Source organism: Crocodylus porosus, unplaced genomic scaffold (assembly GCF_001723895.1).
Source record: "Crocodylus porosus isolate Cpor-Errol unplaced genomic scaffold, CroPor_comp1, whole genome shotgun sequence".
Classification (NCBI taxonomy): domain Eukaryota; kingdom Metazoa; phylum Chordata; order Crocodylia; family Crocodylidae; genus Crocodylus; species Crocodylus porosus.
The window spans coordinates 68037094-68059710 of record NW_017728949.1 but is presented as its reverse complement, the minus strand read 5'-3'; the positions used below and the strand labels follow the sequence as shown (position 1 = coordinate 68059710).

The window sequence follows — 22617 nt, the reverse complement described above, 5'->3', positions numbered from 1 at the left end:
GGTGACCACTCAGCCCTCACTAACCTGGCTTTCCTTGGGGCCTTCTCCCTGTTATATGCTGCCATGCCTTGATGTTATTAATTTCTGATGAAAGGGAGGCCTGGGGGAAAAGAAATATGCTCTGATGGAGAAAATGAACAATCCCTGGCCACCTAGCCAGAAGGATTGAGAAGCACTCCTGTCACCAGGCTCCTACCAAGAGAATCTATTTGAAGAAAAGGATGAACCCATTCATTTTTTCCAGAAAAAATAAATATCTGTTCAAAAGATCTACATACTAAAAGTTTGAAAAATGTGAAGAAAACCTTCACATAGGAACCAATCCTACGAAAAAAAAAATCAATCCTATGCAGTCTTTATGAGCTCACAAAATCAGATTCATCACTTCTGCCATACCTGAACTTTTCCCACGCCACTGGCAAACAGAATTTAAGATTAATCACAACTTTATGCTGTTATTCAAGGTACCAAAGATTAGAACCCTTAGGTTGACACCCATCATGCCAACTTCACATTGCTGACTGGAAAGACTATTTAAAACAGACATGGGAGGAAGACAAAGAAGTGTAGGGATAGAAGAGAAAGAGAGATTAATTATACTAAATCAGGAGGAAGAAAAAAGTTCCCTTCCCTTTGTAACAATCAAAGATCAAGAGATGGCTAGAAAGAGTCTCCAAGCTGGTGCAGCTCCTACAAGAAATCCCTTAACCAAGACATTTTTAGTAGCTGGGGATGGTGGTACTGAGGGGTGTTGCTTTGTTTGTTTGTTTGTTTTGGGGGGGCGGGGTTGCAAATAGAAGCTCCTGGCAATTCCAAGCTCAAATATTCTCTCAATTCTGCAACCAGCTAATACAGTATATTACAAAGCCTGATCGTTATTTTATGTATACCTACCTATTATGGATGTATGCCTACTGTAATTCACTGCCTGCAGTATTGTGTGTAGACTGGCATAAGAAGGAAATCACCCCATACTTCCCTATTGCCAAGTTTCCATTACAAGTCACATTTTGGACTTGAATCCCCAAAAGGAATCCACAGTCCTATCAGCTTCCAAAATAAATTAGATGCAGGCCCACAGTATAGTTTTTTCACTAGTATTTAATCAGCATCTGTTCTTGATTTATGATTTCCTTAACACCGAGCTGTTCACCAGTCACAAAAAAATCTAAACCTAGTTTTGGGGTACAAGGTGCTAAAAAAGCCCAGAAAAATGAAACCTTTCTGAATTCATTCCCACAGATGATATGCAGGGTCCAAGACCAGAACCATATACTAAGGAAGGCCTCAGCTCATGAGTCAGGTAATGAAAGCCTAGCACAGGAGTGCTCAACTTCTGGCCCATGGCTTAAATGCAGAACCATACATATCTGGCCCACAGGCTCCCCATAGATCAGGAAATTTGGCAACAGGAAGCAGTGGCAATAAATATGGCCAACCCAGCCCTGCTGCCAAATTCCCAAAACCCAAGCCCCGTGCAGCCAACTGGGGCCAGGTCATGTCCTCTGCTCCCACTCCCATGGGTGCATGGGGCTAGGCCATGCCCCCTGCCGGGCCAGGCTGGGGTAAGGCTACGCCCCCTTTCCCCTGCAAAGCTGAAATGGGGTTGAGTCAAGCCCCCTAAACGCTGCCCATAGACCCTGTCAAGTTCCCTTTCCCACATGGGGCAGGATGGCACTGGGCCACACCTCCTTTCCCCTGCAGGTCTGAGCCATGCTTCTTCCTTCCTGCAGGACTGGATTAGGTCTAGGCCACAGGCCCTCCCCCAGCAGGGCCAGGTGTGGGCTCGGCCAAGTCTCTTTCTCCCATGGAGAAGATTTATAGCTCATGTGGCTGCAAGGAAAATTTGAAAATGAGATTCAAGTGTAACTAAGGTCCCTGTCACATGTTACACTGAAGATGTGATTAACCTTAAGTTATGCCTTAAATTGTAAACCAGCCACAAGTTTCAGTCAATTTATCACATGGTAATACAGTAAACAAGCCACAAAGTTATTCCGCTTAATGTTGGGTTGGGGCTAGTCTAGGATGGATCTCAATGTTCAGCTGAGTGTTGTGATCCAACATAAAGCAGCCCCAAGGTCCAAGATGCAGTTGTCGCCTACTCGACGGAGCAGGAGGCAGAACCAGCTCCTGGACCCTACATTCCCTCCCAATCCCTAGAGGCAGGTGGGAGGGTGTTGTGAACTGATATCAAGGGACATCTCCCCTATCGCAGGCTCACTGATCCCCAGACTTTTAAAAAGCTTGTTTGCAGCTGGGCTGCACAAATAGTTTTTAAGGGTCCTAGCATGCTCCAATCCCAGGGTCCCCAGCTGCACACATGGTTTTCAAAGGCCCCGGTGAGATGGGATCCTATGACTAGGGAAAGGCTTCTTGATCTTGGACTCCCTGCGCATCAGGACATTTAAAAATCTTATGTTTAGCTGACACCCCTGACGCTCTCCATGATCCTCAGGCATCAGAGACATCAGACAATAACAATGTACAGCCCAGTTGCACATGTGGTTTTTAAATGTTTCCATGCTCTAGGACCTGTGAAAACTGCTGGTCAGTCCAACAATTTTTACTTATTGCAACACACGGGGATCTCAGGACTGGGGAGTGGCAGCCTGATTCTGGGATACCCATACATTGCAATGCATAAAATCCCTGCAGGTGCACAGTTTAACATCGCCAGCAGCAGAAGTCCTTTGGCTCCCCCCAGCCAGAGCTGCCGAGAATCTCATCTCTGATCCCAAAAATCGCACATTCTGCCATGCACGTGTTGCATAGTAAGAAGTGCAATTGTTGGGATTGCAGCTCAGATCCCACTGTGCCTTTAAATGAACACCTCCAACTAGCCCAAGATAAGGATTTCTGCTTTAGTCTGCATGTAATAACGTTAGCTCGAAGGCTCTCTTATTTGGGAATCCCCATCAACACTACATTAGACATATGTACAGGAATATGAAACCCAGTCAAAACATATAGCATATACTATAGAACTAAGAGCACTCAGTAGCTGGAATACACATGGGGATGTTTCATCCAGGATGGAAGGGCACATATGGACTAATACTAGGAAGAATAAAGGAGGCCTTCTCTAAAGGCGAAGAGACCTGTTGCGCTATCAAAACAGTTATACAAAAGGGAAAAAGCCACTAAGATGAGGCTTCTCATGCAGCAGGGATCACAGGAGCTCAAATGAATACTGTGGTATGGCTAGGGTAGCCTCAGTCTGGCTTTTCTGAGATAAAATTGAGTTGGTTAATAGACTGATTTCAAGAATGTTTGGAAGTTGATTCAGTAATGGCCAACACCATGAATAGGATGCCCTCAGATCACTGGAATATACGCACTCACCAGGCTAGAACTAATTAGCGTACTTTAATCAAAGAGCGTATGCATACCATTCACCCCTCAGAGCTTGCCAAAAGATTATGAAGCACAATATTCGCTACCATCAGTGTGTCACCTTGATAGTCCCAGAGCAACTCCATCTTATATAGTCCCTCATGAATCAGAAGAGCTAAGGCCAGTTGTAAGACAACCAGCAGCAACCCCCCCCCCCGGCAATTCTGGTGGTCTAAATGCTGTTCACTACAAAAAGCTCAACCCTGTGTTGTTTGTAAGGGAGTTCTGAAATTCAGCAGAAGATGGCCAAGGCCATTTCACTAGTCCACAAATAATTCAGATTTAAATAAGCTCTGAATAGTTGAAAATGCTCATTTCTTCTGGTGGGTCATGCATTTCTGTTTTGATGCTGGTAGCATGCCATCAACTCCACACATTCTGAAGACCTAGATATGAGGGCTACCTCAAGGCCTCACTTCCCTAGCAGTACTGGGTATCCTATTGACCAGTGGTGCTCAACTTTCTGATTCCAAGTCCTAGGATTGGGACCTGTGCTGTCCCTGCATGCCAGGATTGAGCTGTGTGCTGCCTTCACACACCTGATCTAATGCACAAAGCCATGGTTCACAGGGCTCCCCACAGACCCATGGCACTAGGGGGCAAATCTAGATCGCAGGCTGGGATGCCTAAGATCCAGCCCACAGAACCGTTTCACCTAGCCCAAAGGGCTGGCAGAGGGCCTGGCACCTAGCAAATTCCCAACAGAAGTCTGATGGACATATATGTCCTCAGGAGGTAGGGGGAAGAAGGGCAGTGACTGCACTAACTCCAGCACTGCTGCCAGGTCCAGATCCAACCTGCTAGACACCCCACAGTCCAGAACCAGCCCATAGAGACAACTAAGTTTGATACCCCTGGCACAGAACACTGGACTGAACTGGACTTCCTACCTCTTGGACTGAACTTCCTTAAGGGCATGCGAGAGAGAATTTTTCCCATTTCCCAGGGAAAGGAAAATGGGTCCTTCTCGTGATATTATAACACAAATACATACATGGAATCATGAAACAAGTTCCAGACTATTTTTCTACCAATGGGTATTAACCTCAATTATACACAAAAATGTTAAGCAAATATTAAGGTTACAATGTCCAGCACTCAACAGCCTAGGTGACCTTAAATTCACTCATAGATTCATAGAAGTAGGGTCGGAAGGGACCTTGTAGATCTTCAATTCCAACCCCCTGCCCTGGGCAGGAGAGAAAACCAGGCTCAAATGACCCCAGCCAGGTAGACGTCAAGCCTCCTCTTAAAGACCCCCAGGGTAGGAGCCAGCACCACTTCCCTTGGGACTTGGTTCCAGATCCTAGCCACCCTGACTGTGAAGCAGTGTCTTCGGATGTCTAGTCTAAACCTACTCTCTAACAACTTGTGGCCGTTATAAGGCCACTCATTTGTGTGTATGCATTATAATACTACCTGCTTACATGATCACACAGGTTACCATAAAGAGGAAAAACACCTTTTTCTTTCTTGCTGCAGAGAGTAAGACATGGACAAATGAACTGAAGTTGCAGTAAAGAAGCTTAGCTTGAATACCAGGAAAAACATCTTCACTGTGAGGCAGCAGAACAGACTGCCTAGAGAAGCTGTTGAATCTCCATCATTGCATGTGTTTAAGAGCAGGTTCAAAAGGCATTGGTCAGGGATGATCTAGGCATATCTAGGCTCATGTTCTTGCTATACTATAGTATGTTCTACTATGGGTATCTTCTATGCTTCTGGACTTTGCTGGCTGCCACATGAGGCAGGGATGGATTTTTTTCCCCCTTCTTGCTGTTACATGTGTCAAGGTTTTCCCCTCCGCAACTCCCGCAAGCCTTCCTCAGAGCACTGGATGTTGGCTGCAGCCAAGGCCAGGGATTTTGACTCTGCCAATGTTCCTGTGGGACTTAAATCCAGAGGTTCCTGGCTAATGGGCCTTTCCCCCTGTGCTCAGGAACAGAAGGGGTCAAGAAGGAAATTCTGCCTGTGCAAAGATTGGTATGGACTGTGGGGGGCTTTGCCTTCGCCTCTAGCAGGGGGTGTGACACTTCTTGAGATCTCTTGGGCATATTTTTAACAACCTACAGGACATTGGCTGCTGTAGTCTGCCTGCTTTACCTGTAGCAGGTTAGGGTGTTATTTCTTGTGCTATGTCAGGGTTGACTGCATAGTTTTGCTAAGAGGTTAGACAGTGGGTTTGTACAGGATGGCTCAGATAGGGATGATCTTGCCTCTGGCAGGAGGTTGGACTAGATGACATGTAGAGGTCCCTTCCAGCCCTACTTCTCTATGATTCTGTTAGCCCCAGAGCGATCCTACTTCATTCAGTGCACAGGGGAACAAGATGCTCCTTGAATTCATAGTTTTTCACTAGTTGTTTTCATGTTCACTTAGTATTTGGTCCCTGTATATTTTACTATCCACATATACATCTTACACTTGAGTACAGAATTATGAGTTCTCCTGGCATTTTTTGTGGGATACAACTGCAATACCCAAAACAGCTTAGCTTCATCAGTACTCTTGTGGTAGAGGGAAGTACCATATTTACTTGTATCCAGGATCAGGTCCCCCCATTTAACGTAGGGAAAAAAAGCCCCTCATATTGGACTCATGTATGAGGTGTCTGTGGGGGAGGGAGGATGGGATGGGACAGGACAGGCCAGGCCAGGCAGCTGCTGCAGCTCCAACTCTGGCCTTGAGCAGCATCAGTCCATCTCTCTTTTGCTCCACATCCCTAGTGTGCAAGTACCCATTTGTGGCTAAATAGCATTGTTTCTGCTTCAGTTTTATTGTCACCTGAAGTCTGGAGTTGTGAGCTTTCTTGCTTTAAAATTGAGTAGGAAAACTAAGGATTTGTCTTCCTGTTTTCCTCATTCATTCTTTTGAATTTCCCTTTCCTCAACTTAGAAAGATTTTTCTTCTCCATCATCTCCCTCATCCTACTACTTTCATTAACAAGTCATTTCCTCACAAAAATGAACTGAAGGCATGATCATGCATTTAGCCTCCTACATGGCTGAATCACTCTCAACTTTCAAGAAAGCCCCCTCATCTTTAATGAAATGGAAACATTTAGTGCATCAAAGGGCTTCTGCTGTATATCATAAGGTGTTCCTTCCTCCAGGGGTGTAACTGGGAACACTGCCAATGCAAAGCTTGTTTGGGTGCCCTGATCTGAACTACATGCTTCAGCAATACTATTAGCCCCAGTGATATCAATATTACAAGACTTCTCTCAGCACCTACAAAAATTGCCACACTCATAAGTTACAATATTTTGTTCATACTGGGTATTAGTGAAATTACATTGGAAATGTGTGATTGAAATGAATATGTAAGCTTTAGACTATACTGGAGAATTCAGAGCTTAGCAAACCTTACCAGAAACCTCCAGATTCAGCAGCCAATAACACTGCTTGCAACTGAATCCAAGATATAATTTATGCCCATTTTTGCAAGGACTAGCATCACAATACATAACATAATCTAGTCCTCCAAATTTTATGGAACAGATAATATATTTTAATATGTTTAAAAGAAATAAATCTATGCCACATCATATCTAACACAAGGCTTGTGTTGCTTCACACAAATTATTTTTGAATGCCTTTCAAGAATAAATGGTATCACAACTCATTTATATAATATTCACATATAATAAGTGAAAAGGATCAATAAATGTAATTGCACAAATACTCTGGAGCCAAGAAATGCCGAGTCATCAGTGGCACTGAACTTCAAATATATCACTTCTTTACAACATATGGCACCACAAGTTCTTGGTTAGGGACAGATGTTTTGGGGGTGTGGAGAGAAGTTAGTGAAAACGGTCAAGTTTTATGCAGGAAAAAAAGACAGATAAGGAAGCCTGCCACATTCTTCAGGCTAATAGATCAGTTATCAGCACCTGTTAACTAAAGTAAAGCCCAAAACAACACACAAAATGATATCCTTAACAATGCTACTTGCTGTATGACAAGCACTTAAGAAAAAAAACAGAAAAGAAGTGCCCACATGGAATAAAGCCGCCACAGAAAGAGGCTTGAAAGCAAGCTGAATTTATGAGATTGGGAAGCCCCCAGAGCAGACAGAAAGGTGAGTAGAGGTAGAGAAATGAGTATCAGACAAAAAACAGACATGAAGAGTAAAAATCATTTTTAAAACTTGTTTCAATAGGCAGATTGAGAGAAATAAGAGGAGGCGGCACCAAAAATGAAAGGAACAGGAAAGACTCTAAAAAGACATTTTTGTGGAAGAAGAGAAAATTGGACCACGTGCAGAAAAAATCCAGTGGTTCACCTTTTCTAGAGCTTTACTGATTTAAATAAATAAGTTCTGGAAACCTGCTAATGAGTACAATACAACACAAGATGCACCTTTTACAAAGAACTGGCACTTGTTATGGCTACTCTTCTTCCTCAAGATTCAGAAAACTATAGATGACTTGATAGAAAATTCCTATTCTTTTTTTAGAAAAATAGAAAGCGATTAAAAGGGTGAAATAAAATGCAGACATTCTGTTAGACTTCTCTAAAATATTGGAAGGTCTCACCAACCAAAACCCAATACACTGTTGTGAGCTTAATGCAGAAACTTTTTAATACAACTGTAATCTATGCTCTTCACCTTAAATCTTTAAGCCTTATACAGTTGCAGTACCTGTAAGAAAATAATTCCTGTTATCAGTTCTTATTACCACACTTGTGAAAACCATTACATGATATGTAAAAGGAGTGGAGTATATCACAAAGCATGCCAACACTGGCATTATCTACCACCTAGAATGGCAGGACATTAAAATAAAGGCTTTAACAAGAAATGTAGTTTGGGTTCTTCTTTTGACTTCTACTGTAATAATAAATGCACACTCTTAATCTTTCGGCCTTTCAAATGACACAACCAAGAACATCAGCATGCCGGACTCTGCTTCAGCGTTGCATCAAGAACCTTAACCTGCAGCCTTTGGAGACTACAACAACTGCAACTTCTTATTCCACTTTATTCTACAGTCAAAAACATTTAAATGATTATACCCCAGACAACAGATATTTAAGGCTTAATTTGTACACCTGTACATATAAAAGTTAACTGTTTTTATCAAATAAAAATCTTTCTTAAGTTTCAGATTCCACATAGCCAGATTCTTATTTAGAAACATTTCCTTCTAAGGCTGTATTGAAAGGACACTACTTTTGACCCCCACTTTTACGTATCATGAAATGCACAAAGTAATGGAGGTTTTTAAGGCCTGGCTTGACAAAGCCCAGGCTGGGACCATCTAGTTGGGGCAGGTCCTGCTCTGAGCAGGTGGCTGAACTAAATATGACCTCGGAGGTCCCCTCCAACCCTCGTTTTCTACGATTCTAGAACTAGCACCAAAAAAAATAAATAGCTCTGTCTGGCTGCAGCGTAATGATAACTACAAGGGAAATTGCACAGGGCATACCTAACAACTGGTAGGAAACCAGTTGATTCGTTTAAAACAAACAAACACATACCAAGACCTCAGACCTGAATAAAAACACCTCACATTGGAAAAGCAGGTCTCAAACCAACCCCAACAGGGCAGCCAGTCCAATAAAAAGGTATCACCTATAGAAATCCTGGCCTCTAATACAATGGATATTTTAGAGGGCTGATGGTCCACTTCACTGGTCTGCCTTCTTGCAAAGAGAACAGGAACAAACCTAAACATTACCCTTGGGTCCATTAAAAAAAAACAAACCAACACAAAAACCACCATCCCAAAGATGCAGAAAGGGAGGCAGGTGAGGTCCTAGCCCAGCTGCGAGCTGGCTGGCAGGGCAGGGCAGGGCAGGGCGCAGGTCCGGTACCCGCGGAAACAGCGGGGCAGGCACGGGCAGCGGTGTCGCCGGCGCATCACGGTTAAAAAGCCTCCCCGAGGACTGCAGAGGGATTCGGACACGGAGCCAGCGCTACCGACGCAGCGGCTGCACGGCCCGCCTCGCCCAGAGGCCTTTTAAAGATGCACCGGGGCACCCACGGATGCCTCCCCTGCGTCCAAAGCCCTCGGGCCAGGCGGCAGCCGCCGGGCTCCCACCGGCAGGCGTGGTGTCCACCCTTCCCTCCCCGCAAAGGGCTATTTTTCAAGCGTCTGTGGACAGAAGTCAGGCCGCGAAGGGCCCCGGAGGAGGGAGGCGCCGGACTCTGCCCCGCAGGACGAGGGGCTGGCAGTGCCCCGGCCCCTGCCGCCGCCTCCCCACACCCGGGCTCAGCCGCCCCCTCCCGCACCGCGAGGCCCTACGGCCGCGCCCCCCAACGGCCGTTCCCCTCCCCCCCCGGGGCCTTACTGCGGGCGGCGCCGCCCCAGCGCGGGGAATTCACGCGCGCGTCGGGACCGACCCCATCGCCAGCCCCGGCGGTGGCGGCTCCGGTTCCTCCTGCTGCCGCGGTGGGGGGAATCCCGCCCACACCGGCGGCGGCCGCCAATGGCAGCGCGCGCTCCGCAGGACGGACATCGGCCTCAGCCAGTCAGCGGTGCCCTGGAGCCCCTGTTCAGAAACGCCCGTACCGTTTTCGCAGAAACACGCCCAGCGAGAGAGGGCTAGCCAATCGCCAGGGCGGCTCGGCCGACTGACTTCCCGATATACCAATAGAGCGGCGACGCCGACAAAACCGGCATACGGAGACCCACACGCGCTAGGGAGAGTTAACCAATAGCAGCATAGGGGGTGCGGTGACGGATGGGTTTCACCGCCAATGACGATCAAATGGGCGCTGGGCCCTCAGAGAGACGTTAACCCTCCTTCTGTGCCCGCGGAGAAGACCTCCCCCAAGGACTACATGTCCCGGCATGCACCAGGAAATACCGCAGCCCCTGGATAGCGCAAAGCATCCTGGGAAAGGTAGTGGCTTCGGTTCCTAGCCTAAGACACGCGGCAGCCGCGCTGCCCACAGTGCCTGCCACCCCTCGGGGCTCCGTGGCCGGGCCCCAACCACGGGGGGACATGCCTGTCGCGGAAAAGCGGAGGGCGGAGAAAGGGCCCCGCGCCAAGCCTCGCCCACCGGAAGCGCCCAGCGGGGGCGGGGCAATGTTCTGTGGGCTGGGCGGTGTGTCACACGCTCTCGATACGTCACTTCCGGCCGCCGGGTGTTTGAGCGGGAGCGCGCGAACGCCTCTGGGCGGCTGCAGGTGCGAGGCGGGGAGGGCTGGGCCCGCTCATCCTCAGCGCGTGGGGGCGGGGGGTCGAGGTCCCGGTCCCGGTCCCGGTCCCGTCGCTCCCGGGGTCTGAAAGCCGAGCGCCGCTGAGCTGTGCTTTCAAGGCCTTGCTGCACAAGCGATTTCAGCCGCTGTGCTGGTGTCGTGAGCGTCCCGCGTGGTGCGCGGGTGGTGGGGTGTACGGTCAGGAGCCACCCCATCTGTTGCAGGAAGAGACTTTCTTCCCCTAGCTGGGCAAGCTGTTATTGAAAGAGTTTTTACTTTATCGGCCTGCGTGTGTATTTTTTTTTGGAGATTTATTTTGCTGTTTTAAGAAGTAGCGTCTCCGTTCCCTGCCAACATAAGAATAGGTGTTTCAGGTCCGTCCAAGAAAGTAAGAAAAGAAAGCGCACATGAAATGCTTCCCTGAGCTCTGCTGTCTCTGATGGTGCTTGGCTCTGGGGTTACTCACAGAAAAGCAGAGCTGGAAGGGTCTTCAGGATGCGCTCTAGGTCAGGGTAGGCAAAATGTAGCCCGTGGGCCAGATCCAGCCCATGGAAGGATTTTGTCTGGTTCACATCAGGTCCCACTTGGCCCAGGTGCTATGGCCTAGGGCGCATCCTGCCACCCATGGCCGTGCAGTGGGGTTGGGGCAGCTGAACACTTGTAGGCAGCCAAGGCAGCGGTGGCTTCTTCTGGCTGGTGCCCCTGATCTGTGGTACTGATGGGGACTTCCATGCACAGCCCTGGTCCTGGCCCACCCCACACCTGTTCCAGACCTGCCTCTACCAGACCAGACCAGCTCTGGAGCAGCTGGGACCCATGTGCACAGCCCTGGCCCATGTCACTTTTGACCATGCACCCACAGTGAACTGTGGCTGGGCAGAAGCTGCTGCTGGGTGCAGAGGAAAAGTGGCCGCCTCACCACTGGCAGCCCTTCTTGCTGTAGCTGCCTGGAACCTACACCTGGGCTGCCCTGTGGCTCCTCTCCGCTGCTGTCACTGTCATTTCTAGGTCGCCCAGCAAGGAAGTGGTGGCAGGGGAGAGGAGCTGCAGGGCAGCCTGCGTGTGGGCTCCAGGTGGCTGCAGCAAGCTTAAGGCCCAGCAGCAAGGGGGAGGTGGCTACTTTTCCCCTGTGCCCAGCGGCAGCTTCTGCCCAGCCACTGTTCAATGTGGGCGGGCTGGTCTGGAGCAGGCACAGGGTGATCCAGAGTCAGGGCTGTACACAAGGGAGCACTCTGGAGCTGGTCTGCTCCAGCTAGGGCAAGTGGATGGAGGGGTTGAGTCTGGGGTTGGGGCTGGGACTATGTGCTCGGCTGGTGGCAGCGGCAAAGAGGAGCTTCGGGGCATGTGGGCTCTGGGCTTTTCGGGGGAGGGGGAGCGGGACCAGCGTTGACTGCCCAGTGACAGTTCCCTAGAACTGCCTATGTGGCCCATGGGTCTAAATAATTGCCTGCCCCTGCTCTAGTTCTTTTTCCTGCTCAGGACAGGATCAGTCTTGTCTAACCCAGTCTAGACAAGTATTTGTTTGTCCTGTTCTTAAAACCCCTTCAAAGGATGGAGATTCAACAATTTCTCTAGCTAATCTGTTCCAATGCTCAGCCACTCATGAGAACTCTACCTATAATTCAACCTTAATTTCACTTCTTGCAATTTAAAAATGTGTTGTTCTGCCCCTGCAGCCACAAAGTCCGTCATCATCAGCTCTATAACCTCTAGTACTCACCATTGTGAAGAACGGTGGAAAAATTGCTTCCTTTAACTAGTAAGCTATTTTTCCTGTTAATACATTCCAGTATACTGTTGGCTTTTCCTCCCCTCCCCCATCATTAATAGCACATTGTTGGCTCATTCATCTTGTAGTCTACTATAAACCCCAGATCCTTTTCTGCAGTATTGTAGTCTAGCTAGTCATTCTCTACTCAGCGTGTGATTATTCAATCCCAAATGCATGTCATCATTTGACAGATTTTTTTTTAACCACATTTGCAGTTTATTAAGGTCATTCTGACTCCTAATACTATCCTTCATAATATCTGCAACTCCACCAGGATGGGGCTATCTGCGAGTTTGCTAAGTATCCAGACAATCCCATCCTCCAAATAATTAATGAAGAGATTAATTAGTACTGGATGCAGGACAGATCCCCATTTGATACCTCCTCCCAGTTAGATGGTGAGCCACTGCTGACCATTCTTTCATCATGATACAGCCATTAAATATGTATATTGTTTTTTTTGGCTAGATCATATTTCCTTCGTTTACTAAGGAACAGGGATCCAGATTTTCCATTTGCCACAGAAAAACATGAGCTCCCAGTGCTGGTAACAAGCTTTCTGTCAGTCTCAATCTCCCCTGCTGTGCCAGATCTTGCCCAGAGAGAGGGCAGCAGGATGTGGAGCCAAGAGCCCACAGTGAGCAATCTGCATCTGCTCCCCACAAAGGGATCAGCTCTGGCTGTGCCTCCCTTGGGGGAGAGGGAGCCGGGGTCTGCACTCAGATCCATTGCAGCAGCTGCCACCTCTCATGGGTGGCAGCTGGGGCTCAGGCTGCTGCAGGGAGCTGCAGACCTGGGTCCCTGGTCCCATAGCCCTGGCAGCTGGGGGCCCCCTCCAGCAGGGCTGGGGTTGGGGAGTGAGAGGCAGCAGCATGGCTGGGGGGCTGGGGGTCAGGAGTGAGGGGCAATACCATGGACAGGGCATATCAGGGCTGCTCAATGCCACAAAGCAGCAAAGGGGGATGAGATAGCTGCAGCTGGACCCACTTCCCAGTGAGCCAAGGGGGCAGGGGGGGAGCTCTGATTTTCCATAATAAAAAACAACTGAAGTCAAAGGCCAACATTGATAGATATTTAGAATGTATTTTATTATACGGATTGAGGCACTGGTAGGCTTTCAAATGGTAAATGTATTAATAAAACATTGTGTTCAACTGGTACCTAGATATATAGTTGTGTTACATTTTAATTGCAGAAAAACACAGATTTTGGGGATTTTAATCAGAGATTTCTTTCTCTCTTTCTTGAGAATTTTGCTATTGTTAAACACTGAAAACCAGGATCCCTGTAATAAATAAGAACCTTTAAATAAGAACCCTTCCAATAAATGAGCATTTTTGCACAACTGGTGAAAAAGTAAGTATCACAGTTTTGTAGGAAATCCTTGAATGGACCATGAAATAATGAAGGCAAAAACTAAGTTTGTTCAGTAAGCAAGAACATTACATTACAAAGAGCTGATAGGGAGATATCCAAGATTAAGAAAGATTTCATAGATTTTTAGGGTAGGAAGGGACCTGTTAGAAGATCATCAACCCTCTGCTCCGGGCAGGAAAAAGTGCTGGGTTCAAGTAACCCCAGCCAGGTGTTTGTCTAATCTCCTTTTGAACACCTCCAAGGTAGGGGAAAGCACCACCTCCCTTGGAAACCCATTCCATATTTTGGCAGCATTATAACATAATTTTGTGTGTGTGTGTGATGTCTTATTAAAGTACCAGTGACGTGGTGTAGAAGTTCATAATGTCTCTTAAGGGAAAGATATTAGTTATTACTTGTAACATCTGGTATTTTCCACCTGCTAATATAAGCTAAGGGTACAGTGAAATTGATCATAATTAGCTGCAGCCCTGGCTTTGAATTGAGATGCATATCTTTTTTTAGGTCTCTATACTTTTCCTTTCCAGATTGCCCCTAGCTGTTAAGTTTTTGTCTGTGAAGGAAAATGCACTTAACTTTTGCTGCCTTACTATTACGTTGGCTTGGCAGAATTTAATTTTTTTTTTTTTAATTTCAACAGCTAAAATCAATATTTATTTTAAAGCATTTATTTTGATTTTTGCTGATTGATAAAAATCAAAAAACATCTCTAATTTTGCATAATCCTGAAATTTTCAATTTAGTATGCATGCACATGCATGATGGCTACTGTAGGAGTTCAGGGCTGTGCCAGGAGGCAGGGGTTGAAGAGGCAGGGCTAATAGTGCCCAGGAGCCTGGCACTGCCAGCCCCTCACTACTGAGGTCCCAGCCCAGGCAGGGGCCAAACTCCCGTGGAGCCTGGTCAAGCTTAGCCTCTGTGGGAGTTTGGCCCCTAGTACGATCATGCAGGGGCTCAGCTGGGCTCCACAGGAGCTTGGCCTCTGTCCCAATCACGCTGTTTATCATGCCAGGTAAGCATTCTATGAGTGTGCATCATTGAATTTCCATACATGACATTTCATGGGGATAAACTAGAGCTAAAATTTCTCATGGAAATTCATACCCCACCCCCAGTATGTTTGACACCTCTGCTCTATAGCATCTTGGAAAAGTCCTCTGTGGTTTAAGAGGTTGTTTTTCTACCCTGGGTATATAAGTACAATGATAGTTTCCACAGATTTGGCTAAAAAAAGATTTCAAAGTTGCATTTTTGGCTTCTGTCTATAAAATCAAGCCTACCAGTTTTATTTGGATTATTCTGAGTTTGTTGTTCTGGGTTTCATTTGAGTTTATGAAAAGAGTAAAACAGCAGATTGGGAAACAAGTTCACCTGATTTCCTTGCTGATGCAGTTTTCCAGCAGTTTGAACTTACTTGCCTTTTATTTCAATTGTAATTGTTTAATCATTACAAAGAGGATCTTGATTTTGTTGGTTCTGTAACACTTTTAAGCACAGTCAAAGGGTCACTTATGATAGTTTCAAACAAATGTTACTTTTCAGTGTCTTATAAACTAGTCTTAGTTTAAAAAAACAGAACATTTCAATCACAAGCTAGGAATTAACAATAAAAAATATTCTTATTGAAGTAATGCAGGTGAATATGTATTGGAAAAAAAATTGCATATTGAAAAAACTACTATTTATTGCCCTATAAAACTTTGTCTTTTTACAGAATATTCAGTGCCCAACTTGTAAGTGACTCTTCTTTGGTTTTTGTTTCAGGTTCAACATGGCAGACACAATGCAGGCAACCTCTGTGGTTGAAATGTCTCATTCTGAGAATATTGATGCTAAGTTACTTTTTCTACCTGAAAAACTGAGGGAAAGACTGCTCCCTTTCCAGAAGAAAGGCATCGTATTTGCACTTGAGAGAAGTGGCAGGTAAAATGCTTCTTTCATGATGTGCTGAAATATGTTAGTTCAGTTTTAGAATTTTTTTGTGAACAATCACAAAAAGCTTGTCAAAATAGGTTGCCTCATTCCATGTTTGTATGGATTAAAACAAATTTCCTTTTTGTAAAATAAAAAATGGTAATGGTATAGTGTTCATGAGCAATCCTACAACATCATTAATCACCCTATTATACACTGTAAAAATCAGGATGGATGTCTTAGTTTTTGGTGGGATCTTAAGCTAATGTAATTCATTCATTTCTGTTGTTCTTAAAGGAATGTTAATATGGATCTCGATTGGTATTTGTGTAGGGTGGGGTTTTGAGTCGCAATATGTCATGATTGTTCTGAAAAATTTCTTGGCAGCAGGCCAGGTTGGGTCAGAGGCAGGCTGGTGCTGGGACCTGGCTGCTGTCGTTGTTTCTCACCAATGCCCAGTTGTCATGCAGCACAAGTGCAGTTCTCTGCTGCCCGTCCGGCTGCAGCATGAGCAAAGCCCCCCTCTATCAAACACCTCCACACTCCCCTGGTTCCACTGGGCAGATCTAATGGCTTCACAGGTCAGCTCAGCCTACGGTCCATAGGTTGCCAACCCCCGGATTAAAGTATCAGTGCAGTAACTAGAACCTGATAGCTCTGAAAGATAGTTTCAGCTGGATGTGTTTTCCCAGATAATACCTTGGGTGTTCCTGAGGTGCAGAGAGAAGATGGACCATTTCAGGCAATTTTGCTGAGATTTTTCGGTTTGTTTGTTTTTTTTAAACCACCTTGGTCACGTACAGGTGTTAGTTAATATGTTCAGGAACTTTGCTGATGTTTATGAAATAATGAGATTCTGTGCTTCTACTATTTTTCTAATTAATCAGTGGAAAGATAGAAGAATAAATGTTTTCGCTCAATCTGAGCCTTCAAGAGGCCGATTTACCTGACTCCAAGACACCTTTGAATTTAAACCTTCTCCCCCCAGTAATTAGGTTCTATGTGTGGAAAACTTACACATTTATTATTAATTTCCATTTATACAATGTAACTATTGGGAGTCATGTTATAGTCCATCTCTCCTTCCCCATCCCTGCTGCAATGGGTCAGACAGCAGCAAGGGAGTCAAATGGCCTGATGCTCCAAGATTTGCCCCCCTTGCTGCCTACCCCACCTTCCACCTGCCTGCCCTGCTGCTATGCACCCCTCATTACTGCTTCTGCTCCCTCCCCACATGACCCCACCCTGCCACTGCTTACGCCCTGCAGCTCCTGCTCCAGCCTAGGGCATGGAGCACATGGTCACTCCAGCCCCTGCCTGGCCCAGCAGTATCAATTGCACATAGGCTGCAGGAGAGCAGGTGGCATAGTTGGCGGGGGGGAAGTGGGGAGCAGGCAACTGCTGCGGCTCCAACTGAGAGCTGCAGCAACTTCCCCACCCATTTTATGTTCAAATCCAAAACAAGGGGCTTTTCCTTCCATGTTAAATGGGGGGGGGGCGGGGAACCTTGCCTTGGATTCAAGTACTATTATCAAATAAAAAACATGTTAGTAGAATAAATTAGTTGTTGAGGACTGTCTAGAGGAGAGCATCCTTCTTGGCTTGACCTATTCTGGTTTTAATAGTGTCTAGAAAATTGATGGCAACAAACTAGCTTGTGACAAATGTTTTATTTGTAGCACCCATGACAATTCTGGAAGACATGGTATTACAAGTTAATTGTCAGCTTTCCTTGCTTCCTAGCCAGAGTTATTATCACTGCAATTTACAATTATGTCTTTGAAAACTTGTTTATTCAGCTGTTCACTGGTGACGATGGCATCGTATGCCATAAACTAATTTAATTAAACTAATTTTTATTTGAAATCTTGAGCTGATCAGTTTCCTGATATATGGACCAGGCCATAGGTAGTTTAGTCTAGTGAATGGGCCACCAGAGAAGGGCTAAAGTCAGGAGTTAGGCAGTCCAGAGCTACACGGGGGTGGGGGGGTGGGCGGGTAGAGTCCAAGTTATCAAATCCCAGGGAGTATTGCAGAGGTGGAGTCTAGGTCACAGGCCAAGTCACGGACTAAAATTCCAAAGCTGAGAGGAGTTCTCAAAAGCCAGAGTCCAGAAGTAGAACTGATTTGGGTCAGAAACCAGAAAACCAAAGAGCACAAGAACCAGAGAGGGTTACCACAGTAGACCTTCAGGTAGAACTATTGGCTATCCTGCAGCTTGCCACCCCAGGTAGACTTAAATAGGGAGACTGCTATCTTTAGCATTCAATTAGGAGGCCCTAGTAGTGACCAGCTAATTCATTAGCTGGGTGAGGCTGCCAGTTTGGTAGCTCAGGTCTAGGCTTTTCTGGGTACTCTTGGTGGAAAACCTACACCAGATCAGGATTATGGACATGACTGTCAGTTCCCAAGACCATTCTTCCCCTAAACTCATTTGGAGTCTAAAATCTGTCTATCAGTGTTTTTTGTTCCCTTCAACTATTATTGGTGGGTCTTTCCATTGGGAAAAGGACCTTCAGTATAAGGTTAAACAGAACCTCTATTCTGCACTGATGAAGCCACATCTGGAGTATTGTGTCCAATTTTGCACACACCCCCCGCCCCGCTGTACAAAGGATGTAGACAAGTTGGAGAGAGTCCAGCGGAGGGCAAAGAAAATGGTCAGGGGGCTGGGGGACATGACTTATGAGGACAGGCTGAGGGAACTAGGCTTATTTGGTCTGCAGAAGAAAAGACTGAGGGGGGATTTGATAGCAGCCTATAACTACCTGAACAGTGGTTATAAAGAGGATGGGGCTAGATTGCTCTCAGTAGTGGCAGATGACAGAACAAGGAGCAGGGGTCTCAAGTTGCAGCAAGGGACGTTTAAGTTGGATATTAGGAAAAACTTTCTCACTAGGAGGGTGGTAAAGAACTGAAACGGATTACCTAGAGAGGTGGTGGAGGTTTTTAAGGACTGGCTCAACAAAGCCCTGGCTGGAATTATTTAGTTGGGGTTGGTCCTGCTTTGAGCAGGGGTTGGATAGATGACCTCCTGAAGTCTCTTCCAACCTTAATTTTCTATGATTTTATGAAAGGTGTGTGAAAGACTGGGTGTACCATCAGAGGTTCAGGCAGTTGAAGTTTAAAAGTGAAGGGATTTAAATATTCAGTGACTTCCAGAATGACTTCATCTCTGGTAGGTAGTTGAGGGAAAGCAGACCGTACTGGATGAAGCTGGAGGTGGGACACATAATTAGAAAAAATACAGAGTTTGGTGTGTGGAGGCATGGAAAAGATAATTACAACCAAATTCCACCAAGGATAGCAAGGCTACCCAGTTATCTTGATGATAGTTCAAAGAATACTTGAGGTGTTGTTCAGGATTATGATTTATATGCATTGTCTACCCATTTGTCTAGGGGTGTTACACAGACAAATGAATATGCTCCATGTCCAGAGCCTTGCAAAACTTGTGCTAGAAAAGTGAGAAAAACTGGGGGTTGTGATTTGAAATGACTTGAGTCAGACAGCCATGAAGCTGAAAACTATCCCAGGAACAAGTTACCCGTTTCACTTGCTATAGGAGTAGCCTGAAGAGGGATGAAATAGGTTGTTTTAGTCAACCAGTCAACTAATTGTTGAGCAGTCCTCAGTGGGAGATGTACAATAAAATCCACAGAGAGAGCCGACCTGAGCAAGGTGTAGGGCCCAGGGCAAATCAGCTCATGCGCCCTGGACCCAAAGAAGCTGCCACTGGAGGCATCGGTGGCAGGAGTGGGAGATAGTGAACAGCTGGATGGGAAGCTGGTGGCAGCAGCCTGGAGTCACTGCGGCCTCTACCCAGTTCCACAGGACCCCCAGTGCTCAGGGCCCAGGGCCGATTCACTGCCCCCCGCAAAGGGACACCGCTGTCCACAGGCATGGTTGACCATGGTAATGGGGGAGTGGGGAAGAGCTGGAAAAGAACCACAGGTTTTTGGGTTTTGTTTTTTTTAGTTCTGGTACATGCAGCACAAGAGCAGACATTGAACAATATAGCTAGATTCATCCTTGGCTACCAGAACTGTAAAGAGACCAGTGGCTGTGTTTTAGAGCTCCCAAGCTGGCCCGTAGGTGGCGTGGCATGTCAGAGCTTTAGTATTTTGGGGCTTAGGAGTTCTTCAGGAATATCAAGGTGATGCTAGAGGACCAGGAAACTATGGTGCCCCTGGAAGTCAGGTTTGGATGGGACTGTTGCTCAGGTCGACTCTGCCTGGGAGTGGTACCTTGAATAAAGTTCTTGGGTTGGTGGATGGTAGAAAAGGGATGATGGGTTTGGCATACAGTGTTCATCTATAAGGGCATTACATCTGCCTTGTGATTCTTAATACCTGGACAATAAGTGACCACAAAAACAACCCAGGAAAAGAATATTGACCAGCAGACTTGACATGAGTTCAATTTCAAACTTGTCTGGAGGTATCTCAAATTCTTGTGACCTGGTATCACTTCAGCTGGGTAGTGGGTCCTTTCCAGAAGGTACCACACTTTCCAAAGGCTGCGTTAGTAGCAAGCAGCTCTCAATCCCAAATGTAATATTTCTTTGTGGACAGTATTAGGGCCTGGGAGTAGAAGGCAAAAGGATACAACTGCCTCAGAGTTCGAGGACTGAGACAGAATATGCCCTTTTGGCACAGCTTGAGTCGGCCCCTACCATGAATTATTTTGATGTACCAGAATGGGTGCAGAGGTGAATGTCTTCAGTAATTCAAAGGCTGAGTGAGCTTTCTGGGACCATTTAAAAGCCATCTTCTTCTTCAGGGGCATGGTGAATGGGGCTATCAAGCATAGAAAACTTTTTATAAATCATCAGTAGAAATTGACAAACACCAGGAAATGCTGGACTCGCAGAACATTTTTGTGGAGCAGCCCATTTTATAATTGCAGTTACCTTGCATGGGTCCATTGTCAGGACCAGAAGGGAAATTATATATTTCAGTACGGGACTTATTGAATTCACTCTTTATTTTTTTAAGGTAGCGTATAAATGGTTCTCCCGGAGATTCTGTAGAACGAAGTGTGCACATTCTGTGTGATGGGTTGGGTCAGCAGAGAAAACTAAAATGTGTAGGTAAATTATTACAAATTGGCCCAGCACATCTTGGAACACACTGGGGCATTACAGAATCCAAAGGGCATGCCTACATGTTCAAAATAACCATATCAGATCTGAAGGGCAGTTTTTTGATCATCCTTTTCAAGTTTGGACCAAATTGTAGGCCCCTTGTAAATCCAACTTGGAAAATATTTTGGCCAGTCTGAGTCACTCAAAGTTCATTGATTAGGAGCAGTAGAATATGGTTGCAGATCGTTGTCGGATTTGAGGCTCTGTAATCCAAACAGGGCAGAAGGACCCGTCCTTCGTAAGAACGAAGAAGATTGTCTCTAGTCTCCCAGCTGGAGATTTGGATGGCCAGATAAGTCCCTTGACTAGATTTTTCTGAACGTATTCCTGACGGGTGCCTAGTTCAGGCTCAGGTAAAGCATAAGTTGGTCCAAAGGGAATCTTGGCACCTAGCTGCAGGTCAGTGGGGCAGTTATAACATTTTTGTGAATGACATGATGCCTTCTTTCGTCTCATCGAAGACATCAGCAAGATCCTAGTATTTTGGGGGGCACAACAATAGCCAGACCCTGTACTGGCTTTCTCTGTGGGTTGTGATGGAGATGTCACTGGGGATCAGGGGTATTCTCAGGGCTCAGTCTCATTAGCAGAGGAAGAGAAAGGCCCCTGTGAGATATACAGCTCTGTTAGTGATGCTTGTTGGGGTGAGGGTGAGTAATGAGCAGCCTGATACTGTTTGACTCATCACCAGAGGTGAGTCTGGATGCAGGCTCTGGGGGCTGGGTGAATTTGATACCCCTGTTCTTGTCCATCCGGTCCACTATCAATTCTGTGTTGTTAGCAGTCCTGTAAAACACCTATGCCTTGCCAAGTTTAAGGATGATATTAAAGGCAGGTACTCTAAAGTGGTAAGGAGGATTAATGTGGTGCACACAGCTGAAAGTATCCAATTCTGCAAAAGTTAGGAAGCACACTGAAATCAGCTTAAGCAGTGCCCTTAGTATTGAAATAATGAGATTTGGCATTTTTTCAGTGCCTTTTGCATTACCTCAGTAGTTGCCTGCTGTATCTGTGGGAATCTGAAGCGTGTTAGACAGAACTCCATGCAGTTTTCATGGCTCGAAATACCATGTTACACCCTCAGAGACAATATAGGACCTTGCAGTTATTTTCAGTAATGACCTCTGACTTAGTAGTCTCAGTTGGGCTTTGAGGCACCTGTATATCTAGCTCTTCTCTAGAACTCAGAAACAGATAGCCTAAATCAGTGCTACCTAACAGGTGGCCTGTAGCTCATGTGCAGCCCCTGAGGGGTTAACCTGTGGCTCCTAGTCCAGCTACTACTTGCCCGTCTCCCCCCTCCTCCCCAAGTCACCCTGGCCGCTACCACCAGGGTCTCCAGGCTCTCCTTTCCTCTTGCAGCTTTTGCTTCCTGCTCCAGGGTGGGGTGGTCCTCAGAACTCAGGAAACCTGTGGCCAGGAGTGTTTGGGGTCCCCACATGGCATGGGGTGTCACTGTGGTGTGATGTGGCCCCCAGGCACTCAGAAGTTGGGGGGAAAGTCATGCATCCACAGATGCATGAGCATCCCAGGGCAAAGTCATTTGTTCTCATCAGTGTCTTCTAGATCAGTGGTTCTCAACCATTTTGTTTCTTCAGGACCCATTTGTAAACATGAATGGCCAGTCCTGATCCAATGTCCTTTACTCCCGACCTGCTGTCCCCTGCCCTCAGTTCCCTGTTTCATAGTTTCTGGGGTCGGAAGGGACCTGAGCAGATCATCAAGTCCGACCCCCTGCCATGGCAGGAAAGAGTACTGGGGTCAGACGACCCCGGCTATGTGTTCATCTAGCCTCCTCTTAAAAACCCCCAGGGCAGGAGCCAGCACCACTTCGCTTGGAAGTTGGTTCCAGATCCTAGC

General features: G+C 46.4%; 2 protein-coding genes across 11 annotated transcripts in view; one reads left to right on the top strand and one right to left on the bottom strand.

Moving 5' to 3' along the window:
* R3HDM1 (R3H domain containing 1) overlaps nucleotides 1–9796 on the bottom strand; it is a 169974-nt gene extending 160178 nt beyond the window's left edge. For 7 of the 10 annotated variants that reach the window (XM_019554019.1, XM_019554023.1, XM_019554026.1 and 4 more), the window contains exon 1: nucleotides 9696–9796. The gene's annotated coding sequence lies outside the window, so the exon portion shown is untranslated. The remainder of the gene's footprint in view (nucleotides 1–9695) is intronic. The other 3 variants (XM_019554020.1, XM_019554029.1, XM_019554021.1) reach the window with 2 other exon arrangements.
* A 686-nt stretch (nucleotides 9797–10482) lies between these two features.
* The window catches only part of ZRANB3 (zinc finger RANBP2-type containing 3), a 94731-nt gene continuing 82596 nt past the window's right edge, over nucleotides 10483–22617 (top strand). The window contains exons 1-2 of the mRNA XM_019553997.1: nucleotides 10483–10537; nucleotides 15462–15620. Coding sequence (XP_019409542.1) covers nucleotides 15469–15620 — 152 coding nt within the window. The 5' untranslated portion in view covers nucleotides 10483–10537; nucleotides 15462–15468. The remainder of the gene's footprint in view (nucleotides 10538–15461; nucleotides 15621–22617) is intronic.